General features: G+C 41.2%; 1 protein-coding gene across 1 annotated transcript in view; it reads right to left on the bottom strand.

Moving 5' to 3' along the window:
- Window positions 1-20,406, bottom strand: part of LOC124593797 (chaoptin-like) — a 161,715-nt gene that overhangs the window by 41,538 nt on the left and 99,771 nt on the right. The window contains exon 6 of the mRNA XM_047132145.1: window positions 9,848-10,261. Within this exon, the coding sequence (XP_046988101.1) occupies window positions 9,848-10,261 (414 nt within the window). The remainder of the gene's footprint in view (window positions 1-9,847; window positions 10,262-20,406) is intronic.

Here is a 20,406-nt window from a genome sequence, read left to right as displayed (position 1 = left end):
TGTATGGTAAATACTGATTCTAAACAAGTCCCTCTTATTGAAGAGATGCTCAGTAAAAACATTCAGTTACAATTTTATGCCAGTTTGCTGAGCTGGTTAGAAATTTCTGATCGTTATAAAGAAGACACTTTCCCTTCTGATCAGACTTCTTGCAGTGAGGTGGTAGGTAACTGGGATAGGAATTGTGAGGGAAGGTGAAACCTATTTAACAAATTACCTAATCATTCTTTGACAGGGGCAGTGATTAGTTGTCAATAGAGTCAAGCAGTGAACATGTATATCTTTTGGTGTAGTGAGCAATTCATTTCCAAATCCGGGCTTAATTTCTGCAAATTTCCCACTCCGTCGTATTTCAAATTATTGGCCCACTAACCTGCGGTAAACTGAGCAGAATTGCAGCTAAGGCCCTTGATGACAACAAGTCTTTGGTAACGTCCGTAAAAAGTTGTTAGACGAAAATTTGTCAAGTGGAATGAAAATGGGTTGGCATATCAACATTTTTATGAAGTTTCATCATTTCTACTACATATCGTCGTCTGATATACTGATGAAGTATGGGCAGCCGTGTCAACTGTCTGCCTTTGGGTTACCGAACTGGAGGCACTAAATAATATTCCAGAAGGTATGCGTCTAGAGATCCAGCCACATATTCTGTTCACTAATAAACCAGAGACCTCTGCAAAGTTAGATAAAGTAGTGGAGAGTATAGAAAACATCCAGTTTAGCGTTGAAAAGTACAGGGTTCATGACTATAGGTCAGATCCCCTTGCTGTTAACAACAAAGCCCCTGATGTGGCATGTGACAGTAGAACATGTTTTAAGTGCAATCAGTAAGATCATCTAATGCAGAACCCCCCCCAAAAACACAAGCTAATGTTAAATGGAGCTGACGCCATCGGATAGTGACTCGCAATAAGAAGTGCCTGGGTTCCCTAGACGGCTGTAATAACGTAAAGGCCGACTGTAACTCAAGTTTGCTATTTCTCTGTACCACCTTAAATCATGAGCCAGTTTGTGCTTTACTTGACTCGGGCAGTAATGTCCCTCTCTTATCGGTGGTACAGCAAGTATCTTAATGTTCGTAAGCTTCCTCCTTCACAAGAAGTAATCAGGCAACGTTGTATGATCAATTACGAGTTTTTGCCATGTTGGGCGAAATCCGAGGTAATTTAGGTATTTGTGGGCGGGCTTGGCTGATACCACCGTCATGGGTTTGTCAAATTATATATGCTTGACTGTGATTTTTGAAAGAAGATGGGTCAGATTTTAGGTAATGCAAATAGCGCGTTCCTTTTTAATTTTCAGCCCAACGAAAGATATGTTCTGTCTATTCATAACTCTATTCAAGTCGTGTGTAATGTTGAAGACAATATTTTTCCTTGTAATGCTCCTCTGAGTGAAGTTGAGGCTCAGTAATTGTTTGAAGTACGTGGGAAATGTCCTGACGTCCTTACGAATAAATCAGGGTTCAAATGGTTCAAATGGCTCTGAGCACTATGGGACTCAACTGCTGAGGTCATTAGTCCCCTAGAACTTAGAACTAGTTAAACCTAACTAACCTAAGGACATCACAAACATCCATGCCCGAGGCAGGATAAATCAGGGGTCACGGATAAAATTAAGCTCACCATTCAGATCTCTGTCTACCAGTCTCCCTACCGATCGTCTCCCAACGCATCGATTAAATCCCTTTCTGACAATCTCTATACCGATTGTCTCCTCCTAAAATGAAGGGGCTATGTAAGATTATCGATCAACTTCTGGAGGGTGGTGTGTTGCATGTAGCCATTATTCATCACCAATTATATAGTTCCTGAGCCCTATGGTGATGATTATGGGCCAGTGGTTAATGACTGCTCCCTGAGGTAAGAGGTAGTATTGGAGCAGGCGCCACTACCTGAATCCCTTAATTGTTTTGCGTAGATTTCGGGAGTTCGGTATTTTAACATTTTGATTTAATCAAGTCTATCATTAGATGACACTGGCCGAAGAGTCAAACTTCTCAGAGCATTTTGCATTGACTGGAATCTGTTTGAACACACTCGTGTCCCTTTTGGGTTGACCACTGGGGTGGCTGTGTTGTCTTATTTGCTAGAGTCTGAGTTGCCTAGATCAAATTTAAATATACTTCCAGTTATCTATATGATGTTGTAATGAAAAGCAAGAACCTTGTTGAACGTCTTGATTATTTACGCCAGCCGTAGAACCGTTTATGCGAAAGTAAACTGATTCTGTAATCTTCGTAAGTTCGAGTCCTCCCTCGGGCATGGGTGTGTGTGTTTGTCCTTGCGATAATTTAGGATAAGTAGTGTGTAAGCTTAGGGACTGATGACCTTAGCAGTTGAGTCCCATAAGATTTCACACACATTTGAACATTTTTGTAATCTTCGGAGGCAAATTTGGGCCACTGGCAGATTTCGTTTCTGGGACTCACCGTGTCCCTTTGTAGACTTACGGGATCAGGAACACTCAGGATGGCAACTAAGCTACCTATCTGTTAACTCCGCCTAAAGAAAAGAAGCACGTTGCTGGATTTGAGTGCATGATGAATTTTTTTCGGAACTTTATCGCTAATTTTGCCCAACTCACCACCTTTGTGAATCAGTCGCGCCCAAACGACGAAAAATTTCAGCGAACCAACATCCAGTATCTGCATTCGAACTCTTGAAAATTGTCCCTGCTGGTGCTCCAGTCCCATCTGTTCCTGATTTCGACCGCGAGTTTATCTAGCAGACTGTTGCCTCTAATTCAGGCATAGCAGTTGTGTTACTGTAAGGGTGAGATCGTGAGTGTAAGCCGGTTGCCTGTGCTTTGAGGTGATTAACAGTCACCGAAGTTAATTACTTTGCGTGTGACCTGGAGGCCTTGGCTATCTTGTTCGGGCTCGAGAAATTTAAGTTCCACACTGATCATGAACTATTTCGGCTGGGCATGGATAAACAGGCTTGACCCGAAAAAACAGTCAGGATTTTCCACTCAGCAGTTAGAATTTCCCACTATGAATATGCTCAATTAAGTAATGCAAAGTAACAGCCTATGGACGGGCAACAAGTACTGTGATATTGCATCAGCAATGGCCTCTAGTGTTACTGTAACCGCTATGATGGGAAGGTGAACTTTTGTCTTCCACAGAAATCCATCCCAGTGGTATTTAACACATTCACTAATCTCTGTGTGGGAAACATCTGGGTACTTGAAAACCAGCAGTATTTATCGTGGTTGAGTTTGGATGTTGATGTCAGAAAGTTAGTCAGCCAGTGTCAATAATTCAGAAAAGATAAAAGTAACTCTAATACCCGCAGGTGTAGTCTGCATTCTAGTCAGGAAGAGCAGCCTGTGGATAAGCTGTTTATCGGCTACCTGGAGCATCCACCCCATAATAAACACGGTAACCGATACATATTTGTGCTTGTTAACGCATTTACTTTGCTTGGCTGCTCCCCAGTACGTCCATGACAACCATGGTTACCATACAGTACTAGTGCCAAATATTTTCCGTATCTGATCCACACATGGGTTTCGTGAGTATTAATACGTCCATCTTTTTTGTCCCGGGTAATCAGTAGGTTTAGTTCTATTAGTGCGATAACTCACATCACAGACATCAAAGTAGTGCAGCCATCGTTTGCTGCATGAGTTAATTGTTTCATGCAATCAGTCATGATTGTTTTCCATGTCCATTCTCAGGTGAAGTGGAACTAGTAGATTTGTAGTCGGGAGAGTATCTGATAAATTCAACAGCAGCAGAGAATAGTATAACGGGAGTAGGTTTCGTTATGAGTAGGAAAGTAGAAGAGAGAGTAATTTACTATGGACAGTTCAATAATCGGGTGGTTCTTATCAGAATCGACAGCAAACCAATACTGACAAGAATAGTTCAGGTACACCTGCCGACGTTGCAGAAGATGAAGAGATACAGAAATTACGTGAGGATACTGAATGGGTCATTCAGTACGCAAAGGCAAACAAAAAGGGACTGGAATGCGGTTGTGGGGAGGGACCAGAAGAAAGAATTACGGGAGAATATGGACTTGGTAGTAGAAATGAGAGACGAGAAAGACTAATTCAGTTCTACAATAAATTTCAGGTAGTAATAGCCAATATCTTGTCCAAGGATCACAAAGGAGGAGCTATACTTTGTAAAGGTCGGCACATACGAGAAGATTTCAGTTAGATTACATCATGGTCAAGAAAAAGTTACGAAATCAGATGTCAGACTGTAATGCTTACCCAGGGGCAGATACCGACTCAGATCACACCTTTGGTAGTGATGAAGAGTAGGATGAAGTTTAAGAGACTAGTTACAAAGAATTAGTGGACAAAGAAATGGGCTAGGGAAGTACTAAGGAATGAAGAGACAGGCTTTAAGTTCTCTGAGGTTATAGATACTGCGATAGTGAATGCAGTCCGGTTTAAAAGGAATAGACTTCTCTCAAAAGTGCCATTACGGAAGTTGGAGAGAAAAACTTAGGTACAAGGAGGGTAAGACGAAGAAGCCATGGGTAACAGAAGAACTACTTCAGTTGATCGACGAAAGACGGAAGTACAAAAATGTTCGGAGAAATTCAGGAATACAGAGTTACAAGCCACTTAGGAATTAAATAAACTAGTAGTGGATGGAAGCTAAGGCGAAATTGCTACATGAGAAATGTGAATATATTGAAAAGCAAATCAGTGTCGAAATGATTGATTCAGCATACAGAAAAGTCAATATAAGCTTCAGTGAAATTAAAAGCAAGTGTGGTATCATTAACAGGGTAATGGAAATTCCGCTGTTAAATGCAGAAGACAGAGCAGATGGGTGGGAAGAGGCCTGTGTGAGAGAGACGACTGGCGTGGTGGCATGAAAGAAAAAGAAACAGGAGTCCATTGGGAAGAGATAGGAGATGTAGAATTAGAATCAAAATTTAAAAGAGCTTTGGAACTTAAAGATCGAATAAGGTTGAAACGATAGACGACATTTCATCATAATTTTTTAAATCACTAGGGGAAGTGGAAACAAAAGAAATATCCAAATTGGCGTTTGGAATGTATGAGCCTGGCGATATACCACCAAACCTTCGAGAAAACATCGTCATCACAATTTCCAAAATTGTAAGAGCCGACAAACGCGAGAATTATAGTACAATCAGCGTAACAGCTTATACATCCAGTTTACTAACAGGAATAATATACAGAACAATGGAGAAGAAAACTGAGAATGTGTTAAATGACGAACAGTTGGGCTTTAGGAAAGGTAAAGGCACCAGAGGGGCATTTCATTTCTGACGTTGAGGTTGATAATGGAAGCCATACTGAAGAAAAATCAAGGCCAGTTCTTAGGATATGTCGACCTGGAAAAAGTGTTCGACAGTGTAAAAGTTGCTAGATGTTCGAAATCCCGAGAAAAGTAGGTGTAAGGTAAAGGCAAAGACGGGTAATACACGAGGGTTCGATTTTTTATGGTGGCAGCTATTTATTTACAGCTCGTACAAAATACAAACGTGTTTCAAAGTCTTACTGACATTCAAAGTAGTCACCAGTATTGTGTATAACCTGTTGCCAGCGATGTGAAAGTAGTAGGATACTCTTGTCAGTGCCACTTGTGTTGATAGTTCGAGCAGCGCGGTCTATTGCGCGACTCATTTGTAGCGGTTCTGAAGCGAATACCGTGAAGTGTTTCCTTCAGTTTAGAAATCGAATTGAACTCACGAGGGCTTAAGTCATGGGAGTGCAATAGGTTGTATAGCACTTAGAAACTCCATCAGTCAAAGAAATCAGTAAAACCTTGCACTGTACGTGCTTGAGCATTGTCCTGCAAAATGATGGTCAGGTCCTGCAGAGAGCGTCATCACTTCTATCTCTATAGTGGTCGTAGGTTGTGTTCGAAAAATGAACAGCATAGAGACAGAAGTGATGACAGTGAATAGGTTCCGCATCTTAGATGAACTTCTAGGGAGGTCACTTGTACCACCAGATTCTTCCGAATATGAGTTCAGCCACTTTAACCAAGCTCTGCGTAGGAGTTTCAGTGCGGATCTCTCTATTGATTTATCTTTTCCTTGGGTCTTATAATTGGTGAATGGTTCCTATAAGAATAAATGGAAAATACTTTCACACAAAGGGAGGAAACCTATGTGCTGAACACCTTGACACAAACAATTACCTAAATTCTAACTTTCTACCTTACACCTTTCCAAATTTTAATAATAACTATTGCGACTAATTTTCTGCTAAAAGCCAAATCTGTTGATAACAGATGCATCTTGCGGAATACAGGCAAATAGTACCGTTCTAAGTGAACCATTTTAGCAGGGGTTATTTTTTATTCCATTTCTAAATCAATGCTTATTTTTAACTTGTCAGTTAACAGCAGTCCTTTCGTGAGGGTTGTGTTGCTAATAGTCACTCGAGCTCTTTAATGTTCTATTAGGAGCAGAAATTAATCGTACAGCCAGAGTATATTGTGTGGGTGATATCACTGCAATTGTGTTTATAGAGCTCCATGACTAAAGGGGCTCGGCTCTTGAGCTCGTGTCCAGGGAGTTGTTGACTGTAAAATATGCCGAGTGAACCCAAGAACAGATCAACTTTCGAGTCATTAGTATATCATTTAATGCTAGGCACATCTAGCTAAGAAGTGTTATCTGTTATCAGGCGTATTTTTCCTTCATTACGGAATGTTACCTTTCTGTAACTGTGCGTGATTACTTTTGTGGAATTGGGACCTCTTAAAATTCCGTAGAGGTGTGAATAGAGTTATTGATCTCTTGTTTAATACTGCAGAGAATGATATTTTGCCAGTATAAATACTATCACGAGATTTACCACTGAAAGTATAGTAATGCGAGTAAGTGCCTGCAGGAGTAATCCTTTCCCACAGAGGAACCTCATTCACTCTTTATATATAGTTGGAATACGGATAATTAGTAAACTACAAAATAAATTCCCTAAATAGGTGTTATCACACAGCTTGCACAGAATAAATAATCTTACATACCTGTAATTTAAACATCAGTAATTCACAAATATGGCCTCATTCAAATGATCAAATCCCTTATAATTTATTATGTTGTGTGTTGCTGTCGGTCATGTGTACAATGTTTTTGTCTTGATACATCTTGATCTGTATACAGTGGCATTACAAAATCAACCACATTTCAGAAAATTAATTTAGTCATAGAAGTCGTGGTTAGTTACCTTGCCTAGCCCTTTAGCGCTGCGTAATAAATCTAATATTAAAGAGATTGTACAACTTTGTAAACCTGTTCTAAGGGCTGTTTCGTCAATAGACGACGTACTGAGTGTAAATTACGTTCTACACTAAAATACGTTCTTGTTAAATAGCTACCAGACATTAATTTATTGAAATATTTAAAATTTAACTATTCATTTTGTCCGCTTCTACATAATAGTAATTTCTCCGTTTCTACCTCTTCGATCATTTCATGTAATGAGTTACAGATGAGATAATCGTTTTTCTTACTCTTGGGACTATAAGCTCTTTAATGTAGCATCTGCTGTGGGAGAATTTTTAGCGTTTCTGTGACCCTTTCGTTGTGATTGAAGATACACATAATGATTCACTAAGTTTTCAATCAGCTATATCCATTCCAGTAAACGTTCCACATTGACGAAGAATTATCTTTATTGTTATACATGTGAATGGAATACGGAAGACGTAATTGTGCCATAAACTCTTGTGTTTCTAGGCCTCACGCAATATTACCAGCTGACACCAGGCAGTGTTTAAGACATTAGACTTTCATTAAAGACGAGTTCAAATTATTGGCTCGTCATTCAGATCCAAACCAGTGATGGGAAGGCTCATGTGAAACGGACATGGCCGTTGTACTTGCGAATTCTTGTCTCAGGTGAGCCTCTACTTGAAACTTTCCTCCTGATCCGTCTTCGGAGCTTTTGCAGCAGTGCACGAGGTCCAATCTGGGGCTCAGTTTAGACATGTTAACACTCAGAGTCAGCAATACGTAGAGTGAGAGACCAATTAAAAAATTACACGAGTTGTTGCTCCTCAGACTTACTCGGAAACGTTTATTTTTATATCTGGTTCAGTCATTTACTCTATTACAATATTAAATGAGCATAAACAAGAGTTGTAATCTTCGTTTTGACATATGACAAAGTTAAAATTATCGCTATCCCTATACCACTAATAAATAGCAAAGTTCTTTCAAAAGACTGTAGGATTTTACTACTAGTGTGGAAACTGATATTAGATTTTGTGCCGCGCGTGTTTAGCCGAGCGGTCTAAGGCGCTGCAGTCATGGACTGTACGGCTGATGCCGGTGGAGGTTCGAGTCCTCCCTGGGGCATAGGTGTGTGTGTGTGTGTGTGTGTGTGTGTGTGTGTGCGTGTGTTTGTCCTTAGGATAATTTAGGTTAAGTAGTGAGTAAGCTTACGGGCTGATGACCTAAGCAGTTAAGTCCCATAAGGTTTCACACACATTTGAACGTTTTTTTTTTCGATTTTGTGAGCTCGAAGTAGCTCGTCGGTAATAATTTACACATCCATGCCTTTCCGTCGCCAAGTTCGTGAATGTAATGCAGTCCGATTCATTGGCCATTTACTTCCCTTAGGCAAGAGCTACTTGTAAAATATTTAACAATGTCGCGAAATCATTTGCGTGTAAGTTAGTAAGAAGATCTAGATAGGAACAACCTATTTAGAAGAAACACTGGCCAGTCATCCCCAGGCTGGACCAGACTAACTCTGTCGTCTGGAATAGACACTGTGTTCACCCCCCCCCCCCCTCCCCTAACCCCCCCCCCCCTTCCATTGGGCAACTCGTGAGACCCTTTAATGACGGTATACATTCTACCTCTATAATTACATCTAAATCTACATCCATACTCCGCAAGCCATCTGACGGTGTGTGGCGGAGGGTACCTTGAGTACCTCTATCGGTTCTCCTTTCTATTCCAGTCTGGTATTGTTCGTGGAAAGAAAGATTGTCGGTATGTCTCTGTTCCGGCTCTAATCTCTCTGATTTTATCCTCATGGTCTCTTCGTAAAATATACGTAGGAGGGAGCAATATACTGCTTGACTCCTCGGTGAAGGTATGTTCTCGAAACTTTAACAAAAGCCCGTACCGAGCTAATGAGCGTCTTTCTTGCAGAGTCTTTTACTGGAGTTTATCTGTCATCTCCGTAACGCTTTCGCGATTACTGAATGATCCTGTAACGAAGCGCGCTGCTCTCCGTTGGATCTTCTCTATCTCTTCTGCAACCCTATCTGGTACGGATCCAACACCGGTGAGCAGTATTCAAACAGTGGGAGAACAAGTGTACTGTAACCTACTTCCGTTGTTTTCCGCCTGCGTTTCCTTAGGGTTCTGCCAATGAATCTCAGTCTGGCATATGCTTTACCAACGATTAATTTTATATGGTCATTACATTTTAAATCACTCCCAATGCCTACTCCCAGGTAATTTATGGAATTAATTGCTTCCAGTTGTTGACCTGCTATATTGTAGCTAAATGATAAAGGATCTTTCTTTCTATGTATTCGCAGCACATTACATTTGTCTACATTGAGATTCAATTGCCATTCCCTGCACCATGCGTCAATTCGTTGCAGATCCTCCTGCATTTCAGTACAATTTTTCATTGTTACAACCTCTCGATATACTACAGCATCACCCACAGAAAGTCTCAGTGAACTTCCGATGTTATCCACAAGGTCATTTATATATATTGTGAATAGCAACGGTCCTAACACACTCCCCTGTGGCACACCTGAAATTACTCTTACTAGGGATTTACTGTTACCTCGTTGTCCAGAGAGTATTAAGGCCTAAATTCCCTCATATTTGAAGTTAGTCACTAGAATTTGTGTTAGGCTTCTTACCTCTGGAAGCAAATTGTGTGACAGGTCGAGGATGCGGACGTGTATTTCCGAATAGGCAGGATGCAGCACGGTGATGGAATTGTAGGAGAGATTGAGTGCCATGGGCGTCTCGGGCGTGGTGACGTTGAGGAAGGCGGAGAGCGAGAGTTCGTGCAGACGGTTGTTCTGGAGGTCGAGCCTGGAGAGCACCGGCAGCCTGGAGAGCGCCCCTGGAGCGAGGGTGGCCAGCCGGTTGTCGGCGAGCAGTAGCGTGACGAGCGAGGGCAGCGCGCGGAGTGCTCCCTGGGCCAGGCCGCGCAGCTGGTTCCCCGTCAGCACCAGCGTCTGAAGCTGCGGCAGTCCCCAGAACGTGTCCGTCTCCAGCAGCTCCAGCTGGTTGTGCGACAGGCGCACGTCGCGTAGGTTTGCATGCACCTGCCAGGGGTCACGATTAGAACAACTCTTCATAGACAGCTTGTTACTAGCGTAACGTAAACAAGCAGAGCAGGTAATAAACATTTCTAGTCTTTAGTACAGTGGCCCTATAATTATCATCAGTCGAACAGAAATCACTACATATTAAGGGTTGTGTGTAAAATTTGCAAAATTAAAGCACACATCATGCAAGGAATCAAAGCTTCAGATTTCCATTAGTTTCATTTCACAACCTTTAAATTGCATAGGCGACCTGATATCAGTTCCAAAATAGAGCACTATTTCCCCTCATTTCACTTGCTACAAATTGTTTTAAATATCTTAATGTAGGAGGAAACATTTTGTAAGTATGAGAAAGATAAAGACATGACTTTCTGATGTTCCACCTGTGTCAGTGACATCTAGCAATCTGGTAACTTCTTTAAGCTAACACATATTCTGCGGCACTTTAGGAATTTCTCACCTTCTGCTCTGTTAGGTTAACTCACGTGAAACAGGTATCTGGAATACTGGTGATCGTTCAACGTTGTCGTTTGCTTCTTAGGGCGGAAGTAATTGTATTGTCTTTTGGTTTTTGTACTAAAGTTTCCAAAACAATGGTAAATGTTTATTCAGATAATTTTATATTACTCTATATGAATCACTTAGTAAGAATCTACATTGGAAACTGGTAGAAGAAGAATAAAAATAACCACACATGTTTTCATGGCGTATAATGACTTCATTTCTACAGTAATAGACATAACAACAGTAGTCATTGTTAGTATTGTTATTTATTATACTTATTCATTTTTAGTTTTGTATTTTGGAAGAGGTATTCTTATTTCAGAAAGGCTTGCACTTTCTTCCCATAGCCACTCCAGTATTTTCTGTACACTTCCTATTGAATTTTGTTCCATTTTGTTCTGCTTTTGATGTGTAGATTTTGTGGTAAGTACAAGATTGAACACTTGGAAGTAGCTGTCTGAGGAACGCCTTAGGCAACTCAGCATTTCTCTTGGATTATTCACTCATCATCAGTTATCTGCTATATTAGCAGGTCCTTTGCCTCTCCATTTTCTGCAATCCATTGCTTCCTTCTTAAGGCTGCTGTATGTTGTACCGTCCATCATGTCATCCAGTATCTGGAATCTCTTCCTTCCTCGCTTCCTTTTCCCTTCTACATAACCTTCTAAAACTGTTTTTATCAGTCCGTCATTCTTTCTTAATATATGCCCAATCCAATTTCTTTTTCTTCTCTTTATTACATCTAGTAACTGTCTTTTCTCTCCCACTCTTCTCAGTACCTCTTCATTTTTTACTCTGTCCATCCAACTTATTCTTTCCATCTTCCGCCATGTCCGGATCTCAAAAGCCTCCACCCTTTCTCTGTCTTTTTTCCTCATAGTCCATGTTTCAGCGCCATATAGACGAACACTCCATACAAGACATTTTATGAGTCTCTTTCTGAGTTCTCTGTCCAGACCGCTGCAGAAGATTCTCCCGTTCTTATAAAACGCCTCTTTTGCCACTGCTATCCTTGTTTCAATTTCTGTGGTGCACTTCCAGTCGGTGTCTATCCTGCTTCCAAGATACTTAAAATTTTGCACCGGTTCTAGTGTTTCTCCATTCAGCACAATTTTTATTTCCTTATTTCCTCCTATTGGCAATACTTTTGTTTTATTTGTGTTAATTTTCACTACCACTGGTAAAAAAGATTCAGAATAAAGCAAAAGGAAATTTTTTGATGACAAGTTTTTTAGTCAACAGACTAGTAAAACAGAGAAATTCGTTATAAAGATGGGCACTGCCTGAAATGAGACTCTAGAATCTCTGAGAAACTCTGGAGCTGTCCAAATGTTTTGGAATTAAAATTTTACAGATGGAAGGCGATGATTCGGACGTTACAAGTTGTCCTGATGGATGGTGAAATGCTGGTGTCCAGCTCAGGGTAGGCGAGTGTGCTCTCACAAGTAGAGCAATGTGTGGTGGTCTCTTGACGCTCTCCCTGCAGAACCGATTAGTCTCACGCATTCCAGTCAGCAGGACATGAGGTCAATGTGTTTTACTTATTTATTTGTAATGATACAATCATACAAGATACAGAGAAGCACGATACATTCGTTTAAACATTCTTTCGAATATTTCAATTCCCCATAGGTATCGGCAATTTGTAAATTAACTGACTTTCATTAGAATGAAGAAAATGGTAACTGTCAAACCTGGTAAAACAAATCGCTATTGAACCAATTTTTATATAGTAACAATCAAGGTGTCAAGCGTGAAGAGATTGCTGGTACGCATCTACCGATGTACTCACAGGAACACTGTAAGTAAGCTGTTTAGGTTTTTATATTGGTAACGCCTCGTAGCACTCTGTATGAAAATCACTGGCTGTGCTGTGTGCAGTCTGTGGCTATGTGGCATTGTTGTAATATACGCTATTGTAGTGCTGGGCTGTTGGCTGTTAACAGCGCGTAGCGTTGCGCAGTTGGAGGTGAGCCGCCAGCAGTGGTGGATATGGGGAAGCGAGATGCCGGATTTTTGAGAGCGGATGATCTGGACGTGTGTCCATCAGAAACAGCACATTTGTAAGAATGGATGTCATGAACTGCTATATATATTATGACTTTTGAACACTATTAAGGTAAAGACATTGTTTGTTCTCTATCAAAATCTTTCATTTGCTAACTATGCGTATCAGTAGTTAGTGCCTTCAGTAGTTAGAATCTTTTATTTAGCTGGCAGTAGTGGCGCTCGCCGTATTGCAGTAGTTCGAGTAACGAAGATTTTTGTGAGGTAAGTGATTTGTGAAAGGTAGAGGTTATTGTTAGTCAGGGCCATTCTTTTGTAGGGATTATAGAAAGCCAGATTGCGTTGTGCTAAAAATATTGTGTGTCAGTTTAGTGATGATCAGAATAAGTAAAGAGCGAAATGTCTGAGTACGTTCAGTTTTGCTCAGCTGTTTGAAAATCAAATAATGTAAGAGATTTCTCAGCACAGTAATTCAATAATTTTTCTAAGGGGATGTTTCAACACTATATTTGTTGATAAAATATATTTCACGTAAACTTTAGACACCGTGTGGAAGCATAGACGGACGCTTCACGTTTGCAGGGTGGCGGGAGCCTTAGTTCCAAGGGTGGCACCAACCCCTCCCGCCACCTGACGTCACTCGGTCCTGCGGCGCCCGGAAGCTGCTGTGATCCGACAACTCGCCTTCCAAGGCATAAGTCACATTGGCGCTCCTCTGGAAGATTCCAGGCTCTGCTGCTGCTGATAAATAAACACAATTCCGTGCGATCCGCGACAGCAATTTTCGGCCAGATGTTTCAGCAGAACGGAAATAAGACACCCAAACCATCACACGATTTTAGTACTCAACCGAAGAGTGTTAAATAGACAAATGAGGTATCGGATTGACTAGCCTGAGGACTACTTTTGCAAAGAAAGATTTAATTACTTGGAAGTAATCAGGTTCATTAAGACAAAACATAATTATTGATTTTAGGGAAATATTTGTCCGAATTTTCCTAGCCAAACGAAGAGTGGGAAATGGACAAATGGGTATCAAATCGCCATGTGTGAGGTCTAGTTTCACAAAAAGAAAAAAAATTTTTTTGTTGAATGTTGTCAGGGTAATTCAGAAAAACTTAGTGACCTTTTGTAGTTAAATAAATGAAGCGTCTGAAAGTTCACCTACCGTAGCTAGTTTGCGAATAGCACGTAACGCTGACATGAAACTTGACAAATGTCTGAGCGGAACGAAAACTAGACTCCATAGAATTGACTTCTTTGCGAATTTTCGTGGCCAAACAGTGAGCTGAAAACGGACAAAGAAGAGCCGAATTGACGAGCGTGAGGTCCAGTTTTGTAAAATGTATTTCATGCTCTCCAAACGAAATTTGGAAATGAAAAACATTGGAAAAATGATCAAATGTTTTGTGAAATGACTAGTCTAAGTGTACGAAACAAAATAGATTAGAAAAATATTTGACGAGACTTTTAATTATGCTCGAAATCATATTCAGCAGATGAAGTGGCGACTGAGCATTTAAAGTTCAGTGTTTAACATAGAATCTTAGAATTTTAATGAGTACTAGAGAACATTTGCCTGGTGGATTATATAGACCGTGTAGTCTGCTGTTGTGCGGTTTTCAGATATTTCTGTGATCTATTCCCGAAATTGTGAAAGCGTTCCAATAATTTTTCCATTGCAAAAACTTTTCAATAGAGAATCATTTAGATATCAGGAAAGAGAATGCACGTGGCGCAAGAAGTAACTTCTCTTGGCGTCATTGTTATTGCTTGCACACTTTTCCCGATAAAAAAAGGTGAAAATTGAAACCTTCGATCAGAAAGCAGTTGAAAAGGTTACCGAATCTCACTCAGTGGTTTCCTTACGTCTCTCACCTGGTACAGTTAACGATTTGTTGCGTTCCCATTGTAATTTTATTGATAAATATTTAACCGCTTTGCTTTCCATATCAGTAGCGTTTCAAGGACACACAACTGCAGATCGCACAGTCTTCATAATCTACCAGACAAATACCGCCTGGTGCTCTTTAAAATTCTAAGTTAATAAGTGAACTCTAGATTCCTAATCGGGCGAACCTAATTTGCTATACATAATTTCGAGCACAGTTCAGACGTGTGTCAAATGTTTTTGTAATCTATTTTAAACTTTTGACAGTTACCTTTTTTTTAAATTTCTTTTTATTCCCTGTGACAACAATGGAGGCACCTGTCGCAAGCTTCAGCATTTTATTGGAAACTAGCTGAGAAACCAGGAGTTGCCCAGGTATTTATGTATAGCTGTGCCCAGGACTTTGTACACGTGGAATTCATTTTCACTTTATAAATCTTTGTACACAAGATTTGAGGTAGTTTGCTTGACGACATGAACGACGAGCTTGTTTGTTTCACTAATACGCGAGAGAGCCACGCAGAACTGACCACGCAGAAATCAACTGACACTGAGGTACCGGCCCGCTTCAAGAGGCCACTGACCTTGTGCTTTCTTCACAGTTGCAGAATATCTTAAGCTCATTGGGTATCGCGTAAATTTCGACTGAAATGGTGAATTGTTACGAATATGCACGATTCGGGGTATAAAAATACACTCGCCTGCACGACTTACCATCAAAATTTCCGCTTCTATGATGTTACGTTGGAGAGAAGTACCTTTAAGCCTCTCTGAGGAGCGAGGTGATGCACAACGCTCTAGATCTAAGTTAAATCGCTCCTCGCTGTCGGAAGGAGTTTACAGACAGCGAGTTGAAATCTGCTGTCCGAAGGTTGCTGCAAGTCTCGCCTCACGATATTCATTGCTCTCGTGAAACCACACAGTGCTCAGTCTTTTAGCCGTTCTGGTATATTTAGGAAGACTCGACTGTTTTCGAGGCATTTTTATTCGTAAACAAAACGAAAACCAAATGCAATGAGTAGGCACCCAAATCACAAAGCAGACTTAATAAACTCGTTTCTTCAAGCAAAGAACATAAATTAAAGGTGTCGATACGAGCAAAGCAATGTCGGTAAATTTTTGATACACAAAATCCGTATACCCTAGCAAAGTAATTTCGCTGTTGGTTTGTATTCAAAATAATAAAATTGACGCCATCTTCCGAAAACACATCCAAGTTAAAAATGAACTGACAGCATCATCTATTGGCTATTTGGTGTACTATGAAACTAACAGCGCAATTCCGGAAACAGCGATCGTGTGGGACCCAACTCGCTTTATTTGTTCTTGAGACCCAGAAAATATTAGATACAGGCTCCCAGGTAGATGCTATTTTTCTGGAATTCCGGAAGGCGTTCGATACAGTTCCGCACTGTCGCCTGATAAACAAAGTAAGAGCCTACGGAATATCAGACCAGCTGTGATGCTGGATTGAAGAGTTTTTAGCAAGCAGAACACAGCATGTTGTTATCAATGGAGAGACGTCTACGGACGTTAAGGTAGCCTCTGGCGTGCCACAGGGGAGTGTTATGGGACCATTGCTTTTCACAGTATGTATAAATGACCTAGTAGATACTGTCGGAAGTTCCATGCGGCTTTTCGCGGATGATGCTGTAGTATACAGAGAAGTTGCACCATTAGAAAATTGTAGCGAAATGCAGGAAGATCTGCAGCGGATAGGCACTTGGTGCAGGGAGTGGCAACTGTCCCTTAACATAGACAAATGTGATGTATTGCGAATACATAGAAAGAAGGATCCTTTATTGTACGATTATATGATAGCGGAACAAACACTGGTAGCAGTTACTTCTGTAAAATATCTGGGAGTATGCGTGCGGAACGATTTGAAGTGGAATGATCATATAAAATAAATTGTTGGTAAGGCGGGTACCAGGTTGAGATTCATTGGGAGAGTGCTTAGAAAATGTAGTCCATCAACAAAGGAGGTGGCTTACAAAACACTCGTTCGACCTATACTTGAGTATTGCTGATCAGTGTGGGATCTGTACCAGATCGGTTTGACGGAGGAGATAGAGAAGATCCAAAGAAGAGCGGCGCGTTTCGTCACAGGGTTATTTGGTAACCGTGATGGCGTTACGGAGATGTTTAATAAACTCAAGTGGCAGACTCTGCAAGAGAGGCGCTCTGCATCGCGGTGTAGAGAGGGTGCTTTTCTGGATGAGGTATCGAATAAATTGCTTCCCCCTACTTATACCTCCCGAGGAGACCACGAATATAAAATTAGAGAGATTAGAGCGCGCACGGAGGCTTTCAGACAGTCGTTCTTCCTGCGAACCATACGCGACTGGAAGGGAGGTAATGACAGTGGCACGTAAAGTGCCCTCCGCCACACACCGTTGGGTGGCTTGCGGAGTATAAATGTAGATGTAGATGTAGATGTAGATCTATTCGTTCTTTCGTGTTCTGCACCGTGGTGATTGAACATCCGAACTACCAAGTTCGATTTTCGATAAAATTTTGAATTATGATGTCTTTTATTTCCAAGCTCTGATTTTCGTATAATAAAGCCTGTATATTTCCCGAAGCTACGCTCAAGTGACTTGCGAAAACCCCATGAAAATTATTCTGGTACTTTTGGAGATTAGCGCGTTTAAACAGGTAAGCAGATAATCACGACAGTTTTACTGTTTATTAGTAATGAAGGTCTTGTTGTTGTTGTTGTTGTTGTGGTGGTGGTGGTCTTCAGTCCGAAAATTAGTTTTATTCAGCCCTCCATGCTAGTCTAACCTGTGTAAGCCTCTTTCTATCTGAATAAGTATCAGAACCTACATCCTTCATCATCTGCTTACAGTATACGTCTCTTGGTTTACCTCTGCGATTTTTATCCCCATTGCTTCTCTCTAATAAGAAATTGAGGCTTCTTTGATGTCCCAGAATGTGTCCTATTAACCAGTCCCTTCTCTTAGTCTAGTTGTGCCATAAATTTCTTTTCTTCCTAATTCTACTCAGTACTTCGTCGCCGGCCGCGGTGGTCTCGCTGTTCTAGGAGCGCAGTCCGGGACCGTGCGACTGCTACGGTCGCAGGTTCGAATCCTGCCTCGGGCATGGATGTGTGTGATGTCCTTAGGTTAGTTAGGTTTAAGTAGTTGTAAGTTCTAGGGGACTGATGACCACAGCTGTTAAGTCCCATAGTGCTCAGAGCCATTTGAACCATTTTTTTAGTACTTCGTCAGAGGTTACGCGACTACCTGTCTCATATTCAGCATTCCTTTGTAGGACCACATTTCAGAGGCTTCCATTCTCATCTGATCTGAACTGCCTATCGTCCAAATTTCAATTCTGTACAACGCTACTGTCCAGACAAATACCTTCAAAAAAACTTTCTAACAGTTACACTACTGGCCAATAAAATTGCTACACCACGAAGATGACGTGCTACAGACGCGAAATTTAACCTACAGGAAGAAGATGCTGTGATATGCAAATGATTAGCTTTTCAGAGCATTCACACAAGGTTGGTGCCGGTGGCGACACCTACAACGTGCTGACATGAGGCAAGTTTCCAACCGATTTCTCATACACAAACAGCTGTTGACCGATGTTACCTTATGTAAAGGAGGAGATATGCGTACCATCACGTTTCCGACTTTGATAACGGTCGGATTGTAGCATATCGCGATTGCGGTTTATCGTATCGCGACATTACTGCTCACGTTGGTCGGGATCCAATGACTGTTAGCAGAAGATGGAATCGGTGGGTTCAGGAGGGTAATACGGAACGCTGTGCTGGATCCCAACGGCCTCGTATCACTAGCAGTCGAGATGACAGACATCTTATCCGCATGGTTGTAACGGATCGTGCAGCCATGTCTCGATCCCTGAGTCAACAGATGGGGACGTTTGCAAGACAACAACCATTGCACCAACAGTTCGAAGACGTTTGCAGCAGCATGGACTATCAGCTCGGAGACAGTGGCTGCGGTTACCCTTGACGCTGCATCACAGACAGGAGCACCTGAGATGGTGTTCTCAACGACGAACCTGGAAAACTGTCATTTTTTCAGATGAATCCAGGTTATATTTACAGCATCATGATGGTCGCATCCGTGTTTGGCGACATCGCGGTGAACGCACATTCCTCATCGCCATACTGGCATATCACCCGGCGTGGTATGGGGTGCCATTGGTTACACGTTTCGGTCACCTCTTGTTCGCATTGACGGCACTTTGAACAGTGGACGTTTCATTTCAGATGTGTTACGACCTGTGGCTCTACCCTTCATTCGATCCCTACGAAACCCTACATTTCTGCAGGATAATGCGCGACCGCATGTTGCAGGTCCTGTACAGGCCCTTCTGGATACAGAAAATGTTCGACTACTGCCCTAGTCAGCACATTCTCCAGATCTCTCACCAATTGAACACGTCTGGTCAATGGTGGCCGAGCAACTGGCTCGTCACAATACGCCAGTCACTACTCTTGATGAACTGTGGTATCGTGTTGAAGCTGCATGGGCAGCTGTACCTGTACACTCCATCCAAGCTCTGTTTGACTCAATGCCCAGGCGTACCAAGGCCGTTATTACAGCCAGAGGTGGCTGTTGTGGGTACTGATTTTCAGGATCTATGCACCCAAATTGTGTGAAAATGTAATCATATGTCAGTTTTAGTATATTTTATCTGTCCAATGAATACGCGTTTATCACCAGCATTTCCTCTTGGTGTAGCAATTTTAATGGCCAGTAGTGTAAATTTATATTCTATGTTAAGAAATTTCTCTTCTTCAGAAACGCTTTCTTGCCATTGTTAGTTGACGTTTTATATCTTCTTTACTTCTGCTGTCATCACTTGTTCAGATAGCAAAACTTATTCATTATTTTTGGTGTCTCGCTTCCTGATCTAATTCCCTCAGCACCTCTTGACTTAATTCGACTACATATACTGCAACACTGTATCAGTTCCTTCTCAACCATTACTCCCCTTTCACGACCCTCGACTCCTACAAATGGTTTTTGATTTATGTACAAGTTTTCAATGGTCTTTACCTCCCTCTGTTTTACCTGTACTACCTTCAATATTTCAAAAACAATATTCCAGTCAACAATGTCAAAAGATTTCTCTAATCTACAAATGCTACAAACATAGGTTTGCCTGTCCTTAACCTATCTTCTGGCGTGTTCCTACATTTCTCCAGAATCCAAACTGATCTTCTCTGAGGTCGACTTTTACCAGTTTCTCCATTGTTGTGTAAAGAATTCGTGGTAGTATTTTACAGCCAAGACTTATTAAACTCACAGTTCTGTAACATTCACACCTGTTAGTGCCTGCTTTCTTTGAAACATGAATTATTACACTCTTCTTGAAGTCTGAGCGTACTTCACCTATCTTGTACATCTTGCACTCCACATGCAATAGTTTTGTCACAGCTGGATCTCTCAAGGTTATCAGTAGTGCTGACGGATTGTCGTCTATTCCAGGGGCCTTACATCGACTCATGCCTTTCAGTGCTTAGACAAATTCTTTTCACAGTGTTATTTTCCATCTCATCTCCACCTGCGTCCTCTTCCTTTTCCATAATACTGTCTCTAAATATTCCGTCCATGTTTCAGGTTTCTGCTTTGCTTAGTACTGCTCCGTATCTGCTCTTTATATTCATACAGATTTTTCTCTTTCAATCAAAGGTGTCTTTAATTTTTCTCAAGGCGGGATATATCTTTCCCACAGTGAAATATTATTTAAA

This window comes from Schistocerca americana, chromosome 2, assembly GCF_021461395.2.
Source record: "Schistocerca americana isolate TAMUIC-IGC-003095 chromosome 2, iqSchAmer2.1, whole genome shotgun sequence".
Lineage (NCBI taxonomy): Eukaryota > Metazoa > Arthropoda > Insecta > Orthoptera > Acrididae > Schistocerca > Schistocerca americana.
This window is presented reverse-complemented; position numbering and strand designations above follow the sequence as displayed.